The sequence below is a fragment of the Artemia franciscana genome, chromosome 1 (assembly GCF_032884065.1).
Source record: "Artemia franciscana chromosome 1, ASM3288406v1, whole genome shotgun sequence".
NCBI lineage: Eukaryota > Metazoa > Arthropoda > Branchiopoda > Anostraca > Artemiidae > Artemia > Artemia franciscana.
Window position 1 is genome coordinate 10,764,775 of NC_088863.1, and position 18,961 is coordinate 10,783,735.

At 33.2% G+C, this 18,961-nt stretch overlaps 1 protein-coding gene across 30 annotated transcripts in view; it reads left to right on the forward strand.

The window, feature by feature from the left end:
* Positions 1 to 18,961, forward strand: part of LOC136025213 (twitchin-like) — a 397,750-nt gene that overhangs the window by 31,938 nt on the left and 346,851 nt on the right. For 25 of the 30 annotated variants that reach the window (XM_065701279.1, XM_065701032.1, XM_065701099.1 and 22 more), the window contains exons 3-4: positions 2,704 to 2,899; positions 6,019 to 6,040. In XM_065701279.1, coding sequence (XP_065557351.1) covers positions 2,704 to 2,899; positions 6,019 to 6,040 — 218 coding nt within the window. Of the gene's footprint in view, positions 1 to 2,703; positions 2,900 to 6,018; positions 6,041 to 6,122; positions 6,145 to 16,831; positions 16,943 to 17,366; positions 17,451 to 18,961 lie in introns of those variants that run through there. The other 5 variants (XM_065701236.1, XM_065701263.1, XM_065701041.1 and 2 more) reach the window with 4 other exon arrangements.

Genomic DNA, 18,961 nt, shown 5'->3' on the forward strand with positions numbered 1-18,961 from the left:
AAATATTTTATTTCTAATAAATATTTCAAAGTCCCTTTCAGACACACTGGTAACGCGAGACTAAAAGTATTAAAGAGGATTACAAAACTGCTACTATTATTAACGACCGCAGCACCAAGCCGCTTGAGGCCAACACAGCTACTCACGCTCCTCCTCCTTCCTAATCCATTCAAAGCCTTCCTCTTTACACCCTCCCAGGAAGTCCCAATTTCCCTTAAATCTCTCTTTACGATACCCTCCCACTCCACAATCGTCGACGACCTGCTTTCCGTAACCGTAGACGGCTAGCCAAAAAGGACAATCTTTGGCGATCTGTCATCCTTCATCCGCTGAACGTACCCTAGCCATCTCAACCTTTCTCCCATTACAGCCCTAGGAAGTGGGATTGAACCACACTTTTCGTATAACCTACTGTTTGAAATACGTTCTCTCAGTAGGGTACCCAAAACAGTCCGTAGGCAATTTCTCTAGAAACTATCCAGCAAATCTTTCTCCGTTTTACGGAGCACCCACGCTTCAGAACCATGCTTGACCGGTATTATAAGCGTAGCTTCCAATATTTGGTTTGCCAATGGTGCCAGTGCCACAGTGCCACAGTGCAATATCGGCAGTTATTTGATTTGGACCAATGGCGTTGCTCTTTAAGTTCAGCCAGAGTTGACCCAGCTCTAAATGGGTGAAAGTAAAGTGGAAAGGTGTCCAAAAGCACAGGTTGGCTAGCCCCCATCCCCCGTTGCCCTTCATGTCTGAAGAGCCTTGAGACGGGGATGAGTGCCCCCGGTTCAGACTTCAAGATTTCTAGTGCCGTATCCTTTACCTTTCGCCTTTAGCTTACAGCATTCTAATCTTGGTTCACAGATTTATCTTTCTAACTTTTTTCTACTGTGAAAGAAACAACACCCTGAGCCTTGGCTATTCTACTTTTAACATTTTCACTGCTCCCATCGTCTTTACTAATAGTACTACCAAGGTAAGTGAAGCTGTCCACTTGATCGATCTTTTTGTTACCCAACATCACGTATTCATCATCACTTAGGCTTACATCACTTAGGCACCGTAACTAGGCTTGGAGACTTAGTCTTCTTAAAATGAATTTTCTAGCCTGTTCTTGCACCCTGAACTCGCAAAACCTCTAAAAGTTCATTAATTTTCCTCACACTTTCATCTAGGATGCTTAAATCACCAGCATAATCTAAGTCCAGGAAAGCTTTTCTTCCCCATTTTATTGCACGTTCTCACATTGCCTTTCATGTGTCATTTAAGACAAAGTCCATCGAAATGATTCATATAAATTTGGATAGGACACAACCCTGCTTAACTCCTGATTAAATACGAAACCAGCAACAAACCTCATTTCCTAGCTTAACCACAGCAGTATTATTCTCGTCCATAGCACTAATCACTTTTTACCTAGAATCCTTTTTGAGAAAGTTAATATTTTAACGTATATTTTCCCAACGTTATTGCATTTCACTGTTTTCAGATGCAATAGTACCGTAAAGGTAAATCCATTACAGAGGACGACTGAACTCACGTAGAAAAAAGCTATAAGAAACGTTATTATTTCTAAGGGATAGTTTCCTGACGCTGTTAAATCCTGTCGTTTTGAAGTGCAAGGGTAAGCCTATTTTGAGGGTGACGTTTATGTGGATAAACTCTAGGACTTTACATTTATACGTTCTCAGTCTTTTCTCTTCTTGTGAAGTTTATTTGAAAAGGTTAGATTTCGTTTTATTTTTTCTGAGCACTGAAGACGACTTGGCTTAGGTCTTTGTAGAAATTAAATAAAAAAAAAAGTTTTTTAACTGCAAGTGAGGAGCGACATTAAAACTTAAAACAAACATAAATTATTCCGTATATGAAAGGGGTTGTCCCCTCCTCAACGCCTCGCTCTTTACGCTAAAGTTTGACTCTTTCTCACAGCTCTACTTCTTAAAACAATAAAAAACTTTAGAGTAAAGAGCGAGGCGTTGAGGAGGGGACAACCCCTTTCAATTTTTTGCCGAAGATGTTGCAGTATCGTTATCAGGTGGATCGGTAACGTGAGGATAAATTTATTATTGGAGGCAATCAAACGCTTTCAAAGAACGCCTGTATAGGAGGATTTTGAACTGATATTTCCTTAACTTTTATGACATTTTGTTTTGTTTTTAGGTACCGTTGTACCTAACATTATGACATCTTAACGCTATGATTTATGATAACGCTTTGATATCTTAACGTTATGATAAAGTTATGATGTCCTTGTTTTGTTTTTAGGTGCTGTCGTACCTAACGTTATGATATCTTAACGTAATGGTATATTATAACGTTATGATCTTTTGTTTTGTTTTAGGGGCAGTGGTACCTAACGTTATGGTATATTGTAACATTATGATATTTTTGTTTTGTTTTTAGGTGCAGTGGTACCTAACGATCTTAACGTTATGGTATATCGTAACGTTACGATATCTTTGTTTTGTTTTTAGGTGCAGTGGTACCTAACGTTATGATATCTTAAGGTTATGATATATTGTAAGGTTATGATATTTTTGTTTTGTTTTTTTGGTGCAGTGGTACCTAACGTTATGACATCTTAAGGTTATGGTATATTGTAACGTTATGATATTCTTGTTTTGTTTTTAGGTGCAGTGGTACCTAACGTTATTATATCTTAACGTTATGGTATATTGTAGCGTTATGATATCTTTGTTTTGTTTTTAGGTGCAGTGGTACCGTGAGGATAAACTTATTGTAGAGGACGAGCGAACACTTATACACATTAGAGAAGTCTCACCTGGAAGATATACCGTTGCGCTGGACATTAATGATGTCGTCGAAACAGATGGCGGTCTTTACAAGGTTAAGGCAAAGAATAAGCTGGGAGAAGTTTCTGCCTCAATTAACCTTAATTTCAGTCGTAAGTCTTAATTGCCCTTGCTACATATATTTTAGTACTAATAGTACAGTTTTAAAGTACTAATAGTACAGTTTTAAAGTACTAATAGTACAGTTTTAAAGTACTAATAGTACAATTTTAAAGTACTAATAGTACAATTTTAAAGTACTAATAGTACAGTTTTAAAGTACTAATAGTACAGTTTTAAAGTACTAATATTACAATTTTAAAGTACTAATAGTACAGTTTTAAAGTACTAATAGTACAATTTCAAAGTACTAATAGTACAATTTTAAAGTACTAATAGTACAGTTTTAAAGTACTAATAGTACAGTTTTAAAGTACTAATAGTACAATTTTAAAGTACTAATAGTACAGTTTTAAAGTACTAATAGTACAATTTTAAAGTACTAATAGTACAATTTTAAAGTACTGATAGTACAGTTTTAAAGTACTATTGTGCTGAACGCACTATAATACTGAAAGAAAGTATATACTGAAAGAAAGAGAAAGTATAATACTGAAAGAGACTATAAAACTGAATAAAACTGAAAGAGAAAGTATAATACTGAAAGAAAGAACAAAGAAGTATATAGATCAGAGGGAAGTGGATTTTTCTCTTGAATTGTCTGAAATATCACTCTCCTGAAAAGGTTGTTTATTCATCTTTTAACATTTAAACCTGAGTCTTTGTTATCACCGACATCAATCAATCAATCAGTTTATTAAGAGAAAATAAAGAAAAATTACAAAGCTTTGAGTTTATTAAGAGAACATGAGGGTTTTAGTATGTTTTAGCACAATTAGTACGGTTATAAACTAAAATGCTTTTATCAACGAAGAAGGGAAACACAAAGGAGGAGTTTACAGAAAAGCGGAGTGGGTTTTTCAACCTGAAACAGTTCAAGAGACTCCCAGCCGGGGAAAATTCCAAAATAGTGGCCTTAAAACGGAATTCTTTCGTGATTTAAATTCAGATAAGAAATGTGTCTCTATTAAATAAGGCGAGGGGGAATGGTTTTTCCCCGTGAAATGGTCCCAATGACTCTACCCCAAGAAAATTGCACAATCATGGCTTTAAAATGGACCTCTTCCGGTTTTCGATATTTAAGTCAAAGATGAATATACATCTACTAAATAACATTATCTTAGGTCTATACAGTTTAATTTTGAGGTTAGAGAATATTTGGAATAAATAGCCTCGAAGGACCTAAAAAACTGAAAATTTAGGCTTTGTCTAAAATTTAGAAACTTGAATATTTGTTACTTTGTGCACGAGTAGTTTATTTTCTTTTATTTGAAAGAGGTGTAAATATATTACCACAATTTAGAAAAAGTTTTGAAACCAAGAAATGGCACGACTAGACTGTCCTTCTATAATTTCATTGATTTTTTTTTGTATCGATGACATTTTTATTATATATAATGAGACAATAAATAAAATCCCTACCGAAACCTTGTGCTTTCGTAAAGGATCCTTTTTCGTAAGGGTACCTTCCTTAGTTGCATTGTTTTGTTTCTGTTTAAACCGTCGCTTGTAGGATCTTTTAATGTTGAAAAAGTTTCCTGGTGGTGATCCCGAAGGATCAAAGTTTTTCATGTTCTAAGTTTTTTTAATTTATTTTTCCACTGCTAATAATAAAAATTCTCTAGTTAAAAAAACGCATTAAATTAAGAAATAATGGAGAATAGGGGAGGTACAAAGGGAAATAGGAAAGGGGAGGGACAAGACAGTTTATCATGGCGCGAGGGAGCGAAGGAAGCAAAAACATTGCTATCACAGTTAGTAAAATTGAGCTTAGTTGATTACAAAAAGTATGGTTCGTCCTTCAATTTAGAATGTTTTATAATTCTATCGATGTTTTCTCATTTCATAATGTAACCGTATCCTATAAACGTTTTCCCATTTCTCATTCTGTATAAACAAACCAAATTTTCGAACAGAGGGTGTTTTGTTTAAATGATGTCTTGTTTAAAGATTTTCTTTGTTTTGATGGAATATTATTAATTAGATAGTGGAACAAAATTACATTGTCATCAATTGTTTTTTAAAACTAATTAGCTGGAATCAGCATCATTCTACAATTTTAGTTGGTGATAGTTCTTGCTCGTTAGATGCTATTTCATGTTCATGTTTGTGAGTGCTAATTGGGGTGGCAAGGGGGAAAAGGGGGTGGAGCAAGTACCACTTGGCTTTTGAATAACAAATTATGGGTATCTTCATTAAAAAACTACAATTTTTTTTTGTAACACTTTTTTAATGCCACGCAAAAACAATGGGACTTCTTTTGAAGACAGGAGAAGAAAATGACAGTTATTAAACTTAAAAAAAAAAACATGACACTGCGCGAAGACAGAAAACAGCTGCGGTAGACAATCCAATGGACACTATCAAAAATGAGCGAGGAATGGATGACCCAAAAACCCATGTTTTTAGAGGATCAGTTAATATAAGGGGGAGGGGGTATTATCCATTTAATGCTCCAAATGTCTTGACGATAGATTTTTAGCAAACGAATGCAATCCAAGTACAGCAATAAATGTATCGTTGAAGAAGTTGAGCTTTACCCAGAGATATCAGAAAAATTCCCATAAACTGTAACGAAATTAAATAAATGAAATGAATAAAACATAAAATACAATGGCCTAAAAGAAAAAATTTAATAAACAAAATGATTAATACTTTAATACTTAAATAAAATATATACTTTTATTTGTCTATACAAATTAAAACCTAAATCAAATAACACTAGTCATTCACCCGTTTTAATCACCAGATTTTATAGATCTACTGAATATTCGTCTGTTAGGGTCAGAAGATGACTTTGATAGGACACCACCCTCAGGAGCCGGTTCCTAACTAAGCAGTAAAAATTGCAGTATTTGTGGTATCTGTTTTACCCATAAACTTACCAGATCTCGGGTCCTATGGATTATCCAGATTTTGGGTCCAGGAAAATTATCCTAAACTGTAAAGAAATTAAATAAATGAAAAGACTAAAACATAAAATACAATAGCCTAAAAGAAAAAATTAAATAAAGAAAATTATTCGTACTTTTACTAGGCCCGTTTCTGTTACTGAATTCTACTTATCTCTTATTTGCCATGATTAAGTAATAAATTTTATTTTCTTATTTAGCTGTGGATGAACCTATTGAAAGGTAGGAATCGATTATTGATCTTTGACCTTTTTCTTTTCTTTTTCTTATAATAAAATAACACTCTCTTTTCTTTCTACTCTAGCTAACGACTCTCAAATGATGAGGTAAGATTGGACTATATTTTCAGCTTTTTCATGTCTTTGTCTTCTTGCATGAATTTGAATGTCTGGCATTTTAACCTGTCTTAGCAAGTATATTTTGAACCTTTAAACGACATTTAAATCCAAGGTGTCAACTGAAAGAAAAGGGGAAGTATTTTTGACCAGCCATAGATGTTTTACCCTCCCGGTATTTTGAATTTTTTTTCATTGAATTTATTTTTATATATATTCATTGAAAAATTGACAACAAAAATCAGATTGATCTCGATAGGTTTTAAAAATTACATTTTGTCCCCCCCTCCCTTGAATTAGAAAATGCTTAAATCTTCTTTTGGCCATTCGAGGACTCGCTAGAACAAAGTTTCAAACGAATGACGAGGTAAAATCTGCTAATATTTAAACATTCTGTCTTAAGAAACACCTTTTTAAAAGTCAGCCTATGGGAATTCTTTCTTTACTCTCTACGCACGGACTGGCTCCAAATAGAGTTTTGTGGCCACACTTTCTTTAATTTGCTCACTATATGAATTTGAAAGTCTGCCATTTTGAAACTATCAGAGTGAGGACATTTTTAAAATCTTTTTTAAAATAAAATGCATTTTGGTACAAAATTGACTCAAGTTTTTTGCCGGGGGTTGCTCGGGGGTTAAGGTCCATAAGAATAATATCATTTTAATGTCTTGTTAATCATTTAGATTTCAAATACGGCTATGGAGCCAGGGACTGGCACAAAAATAGAGTTTGGGAAGTTCACCGACAAAACTTGGGCTCTCTTATTTGTGTTTCTGGCCCCTCCAACTATATAATTAATGAAAATTTCGACATTCTTATGGAAGGGACACATGCCTCTAAAACCACCCCCTGGATTTGTCTTTGTATATAACCAGTTGTAGATATCCATATAGAAAAAGAGAAACTAATTGGCTATGATGAATGTTGTGGTTACGTGGTTATGTTTGGCACGAAAATTGTCGTTGTCCAAAAGTTTCTGAACACACTGCATAGGATTGTCTTGACAAATCACGATTGTCGTTATAATCACGTTTGTCGTTATAATCATGATAATAACGTTTGATTGTTACATGCAAAAGTAGAGGATGGTTCGAAATATTTCGTTGCTTTTGACACAAAGTAACTTGGAAAATAGAATCTCCAAGCATATTGCCTAGGGAAAGAAAGTAAAGATTTGAAAGAACAACGATCATAAAAGCCGTTATTACAACGAAATAGGCTCTTGGATTTTTCCTTTTTTTTCTTGGCATGAAAGAATCCTTTCGCTTCGTTTGAGTTTACTATAAAGCAGTTGGAAACGAAGTCATTGTTTAACTTCGAATTCTATTAAGAATATATCACTTATTATTTAATTAAGAAGATAGGCTACTTTCCAAGTCCATTTTAAATCCGGGGATACCTACTTTTGAAAAATAACATGCTTTCAATCCTCCAAAATTTCAACTTGAATCACCTGCATAATGAATACGTTTAATTTTACGAAATATAGTTATTGATATAATAAATTGATATAATATATATAATAATTGATATAAATTTAAGAAATCTAAAAAAATCTGCTGCAAAGTTATCCCAGATAAAGAATGAAAGGCTTGACGTTGTTTAAGATATGTTGTTCCTTCTGTTGTCAACACTTCCGATATTATATCTAGAGATTTTTTTATTATTCCTATCGTTACCAGCAAAAACATTTTGAAGAAATAATTAGTATGCATACAGGCATTTTATGGTTATTGTTATCCAAATATTAGCTTTCCAATATCTTGATTCTTAGCAGTCTCTTTTCTTTTCATGTTTTTACGGTATTCTTTTTGGCCAATTGTTTCAGCTTTGCTCAGCTTTTTTGGCAGTATTTTGGTATTCTACTAGGATATTATGTTGTTTTGAAATAAATTATATCCAATAAATGTCAACTGTTTGGATTTTACACAAGGAAATTAGCTGAAATTATTCAAAATGAGTTTGTTCAAATTAAATTATTTAAGAAATATGCCGGTTCCAAAACGTATTAAATAAAAAAGAAGAAGTTTTTTAACGGAAAGTAAGAAGCGACATTAAAACTTAAAAACTAACAGAAATTACTTCGTATATGAAAGGGACTGCTTCCTCATCAACGCCCCGCTCTTTACTCCGCTCTTTGACTCTCCGCAGATTAATAATTAAAACAAAATTTGCATATTTATTTTTTTGGCTAAATGACTTTCTCATAGTTTTGATCGAATGATTTTGAGAAAAAAAGGAACGGGGGAGGCTACTTGCCCTCCGATTTTTTGGCCACTTAAAAAGGCAACTAGAACTTTTATTTTTTACGAATGTTTTTATTAGTAAAAGATATACGTAACTTACAAATTAGCTTACGTAACGAACTTCTGTATTCTCATGTTTTTATTACGTATATGAGGGGGTACACCCCCTCTTCAGTACCTCGCTATTTACACTAAAGCTTAAATTTTGTCCCAATTTTTAAAGAATAACCCCTGAATCATAAAAGCCGTAGAATAAATAGTTGAAATTACTAAAGATACTTTAGCGTAAAGAGCGAGGTATTTGGAGGAGGTGACCCCATCATATGCGTAATAATTTCTTTTCGTTTTATGTTTTAATGCTGCTTTTTACTTTCAGTTGAAAAAACTTTTTCATATTTATTTTTTCATTTTTTTTTTAAATAATGCTAGAAAATCCTGCGCTCCCTTCATGGAAATTTTCTTCCCCATGACAAATTCCTCCAAGGAAAGTTGCCCCAACATATCCCCCTCTTCTCAACCTCCACGCCCCCCCAACCAAAAAATCTCCCTGAAAACGTCTGTACACTTCCAAATAACCATTATTATATGTAAGCACTGGTCAAAGTTTGTAACTTGTAGCCCCTCCCACGGGGACTGTTGGGGAGTAAGTCGTCCCCAAAGACATAGTAATAAGATTTTTCGACAACGTTGAATAAAATGGCTATCTCAGAATTTTGATCCGGTGACTTTGGGAAATAATCAGCGTGGGAGGGGGCATAGGTGCCCTCCAATTTTTTTGGTCACTGAAAAAGGGCACTAGAACTTTTCATTTCCGTTAGAATGAGCCCTCTCGCAAGATTCTAGGACCACTGGGTCGATACGATCACCCCTGGGAAAAAAAACAAACAAACAAATGAAAACGCATCCGTGAACTGCCTTCTGGCAAAAAATACAAAATTCCACATTTTTGTAGATAGGAGCTTGAAAATTTTCCAAAAGGGTTTTCTGAAACGCTGAATGTGTTGGTGTGATTTTCGTTAAGATTCTATGTCTTTTAGGGGTTGTTTCCCCCTATTTTCTAAAATAAGGCTAATTTTCTCAGGCTCGTAATTTTTGATGGGTAAGACTAAATTTGATGAAACTTATATATTTAAAATCAACATTAAAATGCAATTCTTTTGATGCAGCTATTGGTATCAAAATTGAATTTTTTAGTTTTGGTTACTATTGAGCCGGGTCACTCCTTACTACAGTTCGTTACCACGAACTGTTTGATAAGGAGTTTGATCAGATGTTTGGTTATGTGTGCCTCTATTTAAATGAAGTTTATATCTTTTAAATACTTTTTTTTAATTGGAGTAGCTTTTGAAACGCTCCAAAAAAAGGACGAAAATTTACTAGATGTTTTCCAGAGAAATTGCATACGGATTTTTCTAGGTACCTTGCTGACTGACCGTATTTTTAACAGTAGGCTGTACGAAAAATGTGGTTCAATCCTATGGTTGAATCCTATGGTTCAATCTTTCTAGGGCTATTCAAGAAAGTTTGAGATGGCTAGGCCTCGTTCTGCGGATGAAGGATGACAGATTGCTGAAGATTGTCCTTTTTGGACAACCGTCCGGGCTTCACGCAAAGCAGGTCGTCCTCGTTTGGGTTGGGAGGATGTCATAAATAAAGATTTAAAGGAAATGGGAACTTCCTGGGAGGGTGTAAAGAGGGAGGCTTTAAATAAATTAAAGAGCTTGCGTAGCTGTGTTGGCCTCAGGCGGCTTGGCGCTGCAGTGACTTATTATTAGTAGTAGTAGTATCACACAGAATATGGTTCGTCTTTCATGTAGTATCCAAATATTGAAATTTTACATGGGTTGGTATTTGATATTTTAAATTTTTTCCCTGCGCCACGATTAGAAAGGTCCTTTAAGTGGGACTCAGTATATTATGTTGAACGACCCATACTTCCATTTAAAGTAAAATAAAATTCAGTTTTGAATGGTCTGGCTGTTTTTACCTTTTAGTGCATTTGGAGATTCACCGTTTTTTTTACTTTTTCATTTAATTAGAACACTCAAATCAGAAATTATTGTTATGAAATTAATCCTGATTAGTTTTGGTATTTCACTAAAAAATTATTTAGTGTTATAGGTTTGTAAGCAGGACAAAAAATGAAACGTTTTAAAGTAGCCAATAAATGCTGACTCAAAACTTCTATATTTAAGTTTTATGTTCTCTGGGAACCATACAATATTGTGACAAGCCCTTAGTAATAACTTCCCCCATAAGGAAACGATATTTATATCGTTGGATTTATTAAACTCAGATCCCTCCTCTTGCAAAGCCAAAGTATAATACTACTTAGACCTTTTTTAGAGAAGGATCTAAGTATTTTTACAAAAAAAGAAATCCATTTTCAGCAATTTTAAACCAATGTTTTGTGTATTTCATATAGTAATAATAAATTGTTATAATATTGAAGCAGAAAAATCCACCTTATTTTAAACTATACACCATTTTTTATTAATTAAATGTTAATTAATAAATTAAAGTTTAATTAATAAAAATGTTTAATTAATAATTAATAAAATCATAAACATTATAAGTGTAAATTATTATTCTAAGTCTCTAAGACTTATGTGCCCACAGGAAAATGCAATTTTGTGATAAGCCTACGACTATAGCTCGGAACGACAGTATATGACTTCGAAGACCACACTGCCTTTCCATGACGAAAGTAAAACAGTTCAAAATAGGGATGATACCTTTTTATTGACAGTGAATAGATATAAAATTATTTAATTGGATATTTTGCAGTGTTCGTCATCAGCAGTAAAAGTTTTACTGCTGATGACGAACACTGTATATGTGTTCGAAATATCCAGTTAAATAATTTTATATCTATTCACTGTCAATAAAAAGGTATCATCCCTATTTTGAACTGTTTTACTAACAACAGTATGAGGCAATTGTATGATTGGATCCATTAGTTTTAGATCTATCCATTCACTTAGCAAGAATTCGATATTACTTAGACCTTTCTTAGAGAATGGCCCAAGCCTACTTAAAGAATTTGAAATTTTGCTATTTGTGCATGGTTGTCAGGTTTTCTTATATCAGGTTCAACCTAAAAGGAATGAAAATCAAATTCAGAATATAATTCAGCGGTGATTAAAGCCGAATCTAAACTATCGAATGTTACCAAAATTATCGTCTTACGTTACTACACATTGGTAAAAAGAAATTACCAAGACTTGTGCAAGGAACACCAACCGGAGACTTCACTTTTTTTTTACAAGAGGGCTCGTAATAACTGGTCATTAGATAGAACAGTATGAAAATTTTCAACTAGTAAATAACAAGCTGCCAGTTGAACTATGCAAGGTTTAGCCTAGATAATATATTGTCTTGAAAATGAGCTTTATTTTATAATCTTCTAGCAGCACCGAATTACTGAAAAAAAGAAGTTTCTTGGTAGATTAAAAACAGAACGGAAAGCCAATCAGCAAGAGCTTCCTTTAGGCCATTTTTAGCCTAACTAATAAGAACAGTAATAACCGAAGAAATTTGACAACAGACCATGAAAGCGAACAAAAAAAGCGAGAATCGAACTTGTTCAAAATAAATAAAGATTATTGCATCAGTTAGTCCCTCCGTCAATTTTGAACATAATTCCCATCACTAAATTTCAACAAAATTTAATATTGATACTACTTGCCTAATTCGGCGTTATCAAAAAAGTCCTGGAAATGAACTGTAAGTAAAGAGCAATCCGGCTCAATAGTAACTTAAACTCTTAAAAACAGAATATTTGTAGAATTATATATATAAAACGATTTTTTTATGCTGATGCTAATTTGCTAATTGGCTTTTTTTATGCTGATTTCAAATGAGTGAAATTCACTTAGTTGAATGGTATCCATCAAAAGCTACGAGTCTGAAAATATTTGCCTGGTTTTTGAAAAAGTGGGGAAACATGCCCAAAAAGTCAAGTGATCTTCATGAAAATCATACCATCAGATTCAGTATGTCAAGGTACCTATTGTAGCGGTTTGAAGCTCATATCTATAAAAAAAGAATTTCTAAGTTTTTTAAAAGAAGAAAGATCACAGATGTGTGTTTATTTGTTTTTTTTTTTATTTCAGTGGCGATCGTGTTGAACCAATGGTCCTAGAAGATCAGATGAGGGCTTATTTGAATGAAAAAAAAAGTTCTAGTTCCCTGTTTAAGTTACTAAGACATTGGAGGGCAACTAGCCCCACGCTCACGCTCCATTTCTCCCCAAAGACATCCGATTAAAATTGTTCACAAATAGCATTTGTTGTAGGGAAATACACAGGATTTTGTTTTAGGGCTGATTTGCGGCAGGGTGGGTTGTCCAGGGGAGATCTTACCGGGAGGAGGAACGTTCTGGGGTGGAATTTTACAGGGGGCTAGAGAAGGGGATTTTCTTGCATGATTTGAAAAACAGTTAGAAATTAAATAAAGCAACAAGTTTTAAGTTGAAAAAACAAGAATCAACAACAATCAATAAGTTGAAAAAGCAAATTTTTCTACTGAAAGTGAGGAGCAACACTAAAGCTTAAAACAAACAGAAAAAATTCCGTATATGAGGAGGGCTGCCCCTTCCTCGACTGCCCTTTACGCCAAAGTTTGACTTTATGCTAAGATTCTTTAAGAAAGGCCATTGAATTTGAATGATAAGTATTTTTAACGAATTTTAAGACATTAGCGTAAAGAGCGAAAAGGGACAACAAAGAAGAAATGACATTTAAATTAAAACTATGGTAGTCTTTTCGCTTTTCCAGAAGGGATGTCAAATCCCCAGGCGTTTTTTAGTGTAGCCTAGGCCTTAATTTAATACCATAAATAGTTTTTCTCCTTTTTTACTTTACAAAGTTTATCTATTTTTATGGAGGGCCCTTCACCATCCTTCTAGTATCTATTCATAATTTTGAGTCTTTTTATTCTTAATAACTAAAATAATCTAACCATGATTTAACTATTTTTTAATGATTTCAGTGATCTAACTGCGGCAAACATAGATTAGTTTGCCCTCTGATTGTTATGAATGGTTGAACGGTGCCATATTAAAAATAGAGCTGGAATTGCCATAATGTAAGCCGGAATTGCCATAATATGTGAAACCAGTGTCTTTAAAATGCAAAAAAAGCTACAACATTGAACGTTCCTCAATTAGGTTTGTGAAACGACAAAATGTTTTTTTAGTATATTTATTTTAATTCTTTTTCATTTAATTAAATAACTAAATTCAATCTCAAACACGTTGTTATGTGTTGACCATCTAAAAACTAACTTTCCATCTATCTTGGGCGTAGCTATCCTTATGCTAAAGATATGCTAACTATCAAGAGGTATAAAGCGCATCCTGGGTAACGCGGCAATGATGCGTCATCATTACAACGGTCAGTCATGTAACGGTCAGTCATGATGCGTTTTGATGAAAAGCTCAGTCCTTACAAGCAGTGTATAGTTAATCATCATGGTACTTTTGTAAAACAGAAGATCATCAAAGGGGGAGGGGAGTATAGGAGATATTTCCTGAGAAGAGGGGAAGAAAAAATTCAGTCTTTACTTTCCTCTATTTCAATGACAAGGAATCTAGCCCAAAATACAGCATGCATGATTTCTGTCTGATTTTGCCAATTCAATAACTTCCTTTGGTTTCTCCCTTGGAACTTTTTTCATATGATTAACTAAATTAAAACTAGAAGGAGCAGAAACTGATTGATTAACTAAAACTAGAACGAGCAGAAATACAGTCTTATGAGAAGTCAAACTTAAAACAAATAGGAATTACTTGGAATGAGCAGGTAAAACCTAAAAAAAAACAGAAATTCAAATGAGTAATTGGGTCAAAATTGAAAATAGGGGATGTTACTATGGATGAATAACTAACACCTTAAAAAAATGAAATTAAACTGATCAATCAAGTAAAAGTTAAAACGAACAGAAATTACCACCAATAAGAGCGTGGCTAGCCGCTCCCTCTCTTATACCCTTTAAATGCTGCTGAAGTTTCATTTTCGCTTCACTGAAAACAATTTGTATCTCGAACAGTTTGTTTTTCATAACAATAGTATCAATAATAAACAAATAAAAAGAAAATAGTAATAATAATTCCTGGAATTTGATTTTTCAATGGGATAATGATAAAAGATAAACTGTTCTAAGAACCTTATGATTTCAAATTCTCGGTGTTGACCCCTAAAAACTAATGAATATTGAACAGTTAGTTGTAAAGAACTGAAACTAAGGAGCGATTTGGCTAGATAGTAACCGAAACTCTAAAAAACAGAATTTTGATATCAATAGATACATTAAAATAGTTGGATTTTTATGCTGATTTTAAATGTATAAGTTTCATCAAGTTTAATCTTACCCATCAAAAGTTACGAGCCTGAGAAAATTTCCCTAATGAATAATCTAACCCCTCCGAAAATGGGGGGAACACCCCCTATAAGTCATAGAATCTTAATGCAAGTCTTAAGCAAGTTTTAATGTTAATCTCATGTTAATCTTAAGCAAGTTTTTTCAGCTGAAAGTAAGGGGCAACTTTAAAAATTAAAACGGACAGAAATGTTTCGTATATGAGGGGGGGGTTCGTACTCTCCTCAATACCTCGCTCTTTACGCTAAAATATTCTTAGTAATCTCAAAAGAGCTTTTGAATTAAACGGTCTTTGTGAACAGGGGTCATTCTTAGAGAATTGAAACAAAATTCGAAGTCTAGCGCAAAGAGCGTGGTATTGACGAGGGGAGAACCCCCTCATATATGTAATAAAAATATATCAATATAGAAGTTCATTACGTCATTCGCAAGTTATGAATATATATTACTAATAAAAACTTTTGTAAATAAAATTAAAAGTTCTAGTGGCTTTTTTGAGTAACCAAAAAAATTGGAGGACAACTAAGCCCCTTCCCCGCCCCTTTCTTCTCAAAATCGTCCGATCAAAACTTTGAGAAAGCCATTTAGCCAAAAACAGAAAAACTAATATGCAAATTTCTTTTTGATTATTCATGTACGGTGAGCCAAAATCAAAACCTGCATTAATTCAAAAACGTTCAGAAATTAAATAAAAAACAAGTAAATAAAAGTAAGGGAAAGGGACTATATGAAGTATAGCCCCGTATATGAAAGGGACTGTCCCCTCCTCAATGCCCCGCTCTTTACGCTAACTTTTGACTCTTTTTAACAACTCTACTTTTTAAAACATTAAAAACTTTAGCGTAAAGAGCGCGGCGTTGAGGAGGGGACAGCCCCTTTCATATATGGAGTAATTTCTGTTCATTTTAAGTTTTAATGTCGTTCCTTACTTTTTGTTAAAAACTTTTTGTTTATTCAGTTCATTAAAAACAGTAAAAACTGAGTTTTATAAGCAAATGTGTTACTACTTATTAAACTGAGTACTCAATGAATTCCATCCCTCTAAAGAATCTTTTTTTTTTATCTTTTTATCTTTTTATTTTTTTATCTTTTTATTTTTTATCTTTTATCTTATCTCTTATTTTTATTTTTATTTCGTCTCAAGTTCTTAACGCGTCAAAATACTAAAAACATGACAAACCTCAAGACCGAAAATATTTCAACTGATTAAATTTTGAATATGGAATTCTCAACTATGGTTTTCTCCTTACTGCACTAAAAGGCATGAGGCGTTAGAGTCCTGAGTCAAATACTCCCTCCTCCGATTTGTCGCCTCGGGAAAACAATCCCTTTTTTTCGGTAAGGACATTAATAATCTTAAAATGGTGTTTCCCCTTGCTAAATTTGGTTGATCTTATCTATTAAGATTCAGTTATTCACGGCGTCTCCCCGTTTCATAAAATCTGGAATTTTCAAAGTTTATGCAAATTAGTTTTAGTTGGTAACTCTAATATTTCCCAGCATAGGTAGAATAAATGACCCCAATCAACCCCTAGAATCCCTTAGAATGTTGCAAACCTCCCATGTGAGTAAACATTAGAATAGTGTTCCACAAGGAGAAACGAAAATAAAGTTAAAAACGTAGAATGGTGAAATTTTTAGAAAAATTTATGAAAAATCTTGTATTAAGAAAAACTTTAGAAGAGACTGAAACTTTAAAACTAAACTAAAAATATATTTTAGCTATGAAACGTAGGATTTCTTTTTATTTCTAGCGGAAAACTGAAAAGAAGAACTTGATTTTTTCACGTCCATCTTCTCACGTGTTTAAATGCCGTAAACGTTCAGAATGGAACTATTTGTTTCTACCAAATCTTAAATTAGATAGACTTTACATTTTTCACACGTGACTGTACCCAAAAATAATACTTTACCACAAAAAAAGCTGTCAAGGATTTAAACCATTTCAGTATTTCAACGGCTTTGAAAGTCCCGAAGAAAATGAAGTTTTGTGGATTTTGATATGTTTATTTTGGCTCACTTACTTTTCAAGCCACTAATGACCCATACTAGTTCCCCATTGGCCAATGGGAAATTCCAGAGAAAAGGCTTTAGTAAACTTAGGAGAAATTAGATTAGTATATATTCAAGTGCTGGCTGTAGTATATGTGGAAGATTTTCTAGTTTGTTCTGATCTTGCTTTCGAACAGACAAACAAAATAAACAAGACTGTTATCAGTTATATTAGATATCAGGATAACCAAAAATGGGTTGCATACCCTCCGAGGGGCTTGATTTATCTCATTTGTATACTTTTTCTTAAAAGTTTGAATTATATAATTCAATGGTGACTACATTAGTGTTGATATTTATATTCGGATGGGAGTGGGGCTTAATCCCTACTCATCTATGCCAATGCTATCATAACAAATAAAAAATCTATAAAAGTGACTGTTAAAATTAATTTTAAACTTGAAATAAGACTATTTTCCAGTTATATACACAATGTTTTAAATTTAAATAGTCTAAATTCTATAATCTTTCGTTATATATTGTGTCCTTTCCCCTTAGTTTTCTTATGTTTAATTTATCTTTCAATAATATTAGCAAGATCTGAACAGATGTCTTAACGATTTAAGTGATTTAGGATAGGATGACGTCAAGCCTTTTTGGAAGAAGATCTATTTCTCGGTGATTAATTTTCATTCCATTAACATGTCAAGAAGCTAAATTCTTTTTCTTTCTCAAATAAATATTATGCTTTGAATTATCTTTGGAAGTCTAGTATTGAAAATTTCTGAATCTTTTTTTGCAATTTTAATATTCAATTTCGGGGGATTTTTTTTAGACAGTAGGATTACTTATTATTTGTGATTCTTTGGTTCTTCTGTGAAAGTTTTGTAAAATGTACTTGCCTTCCGCAAAGTTGGTCTGCGGACTTAGGCTCACCCCAATAGAAATTTTGGATAAAAATTAATGAAACAACTATTTTTTCAAAATCTGAAGTTCTCTACGAAGTTTTTGTCTTTTGTTATCCTGACTATTCTAATTGGAAACTACCTGTCGGGGCAATAGAGCTTTGCCACGGTGGCTTTAAGCTAAAATATTTTATTCGGGTCGTACAAACGACAGTGGCTTAAAACTTATAAGAATCCCTGAAGGCTGTCAAACATTTTTCTGAAACAAAAATTTCAGAAAAATATATATTTTATCTATGGCTACCTCACTATCTATAGTAAAATCACAATGACGAGTCCCGAATGCGCTTTTTAAGATATTTTTCTATAATGGTCAATCGCAATGGAAAAAATTGATATTAATAGTTCTGCTCTTTTGTGACACCCATTTGTTTCAGGAAGAGCAGCAGTTCCCACGTGCTGCGTATTATGGGAAACCACGGCGTTTTGCAAATTGTGGAGGATTATTTACCACCTTTTTTGCGGGAAAACGAATATCGACATGTGTCGAAATGTTCTAACTTATGCAAGAATGTGTTCTTAAAAAAGACAAGTGAATAATTAATTGTTAAAAATAGACTGCATTGAAAAGCAGATGTGTTATTTGTAGAAATTTATAGGATATTCTGTTTATATGTGGCAATAATAGATTTTAAAAACAAAAAAATAATTTAAAAACATATTGTGTAAGATTGTTGCTTGACAGTTTGTTCAATATGTATTTAGAAATCAGTTCAAAAAAGCCTGACTCTTTATTTTTCTCTATATTTGTAGAATTCTGAAAGACTAACACTTTACTGAAAACACAAAACTGACGCAACAAAACATGATTAGGAGCAGAAAATTCCCTAATTAACCTACCGAGAACGAAAGCATAACTTATTAAGCTCTCAATAGTCTTCTAATTATCATCAAATTAAAGAAAAATTGCACTGTTTTGATTCTTTAAAAGACACTAGCAAGTTTAGTTTCCAGTAAAGCGCTAATTTTACAAAATTCCAAAAATATAGGGAAATACTACGACTAAGATTTTTTGAAACATATTTTCAGGTATATGTTGCATAAATTGTGAAAAACTAATTTTTGTTAGGTTTAATTTTCAAATTCACTCGTCAATTACATCAGATAAACTGTGTTTCTTTAGAAATTACTCTTCGTTCGTTTTTAGGATTTAGAAATATACACAACAGGCCTTGCAAAAAGATCTTTGTCCAACTTAGACAGAGAAGCTAAGGAAGTCAGCAG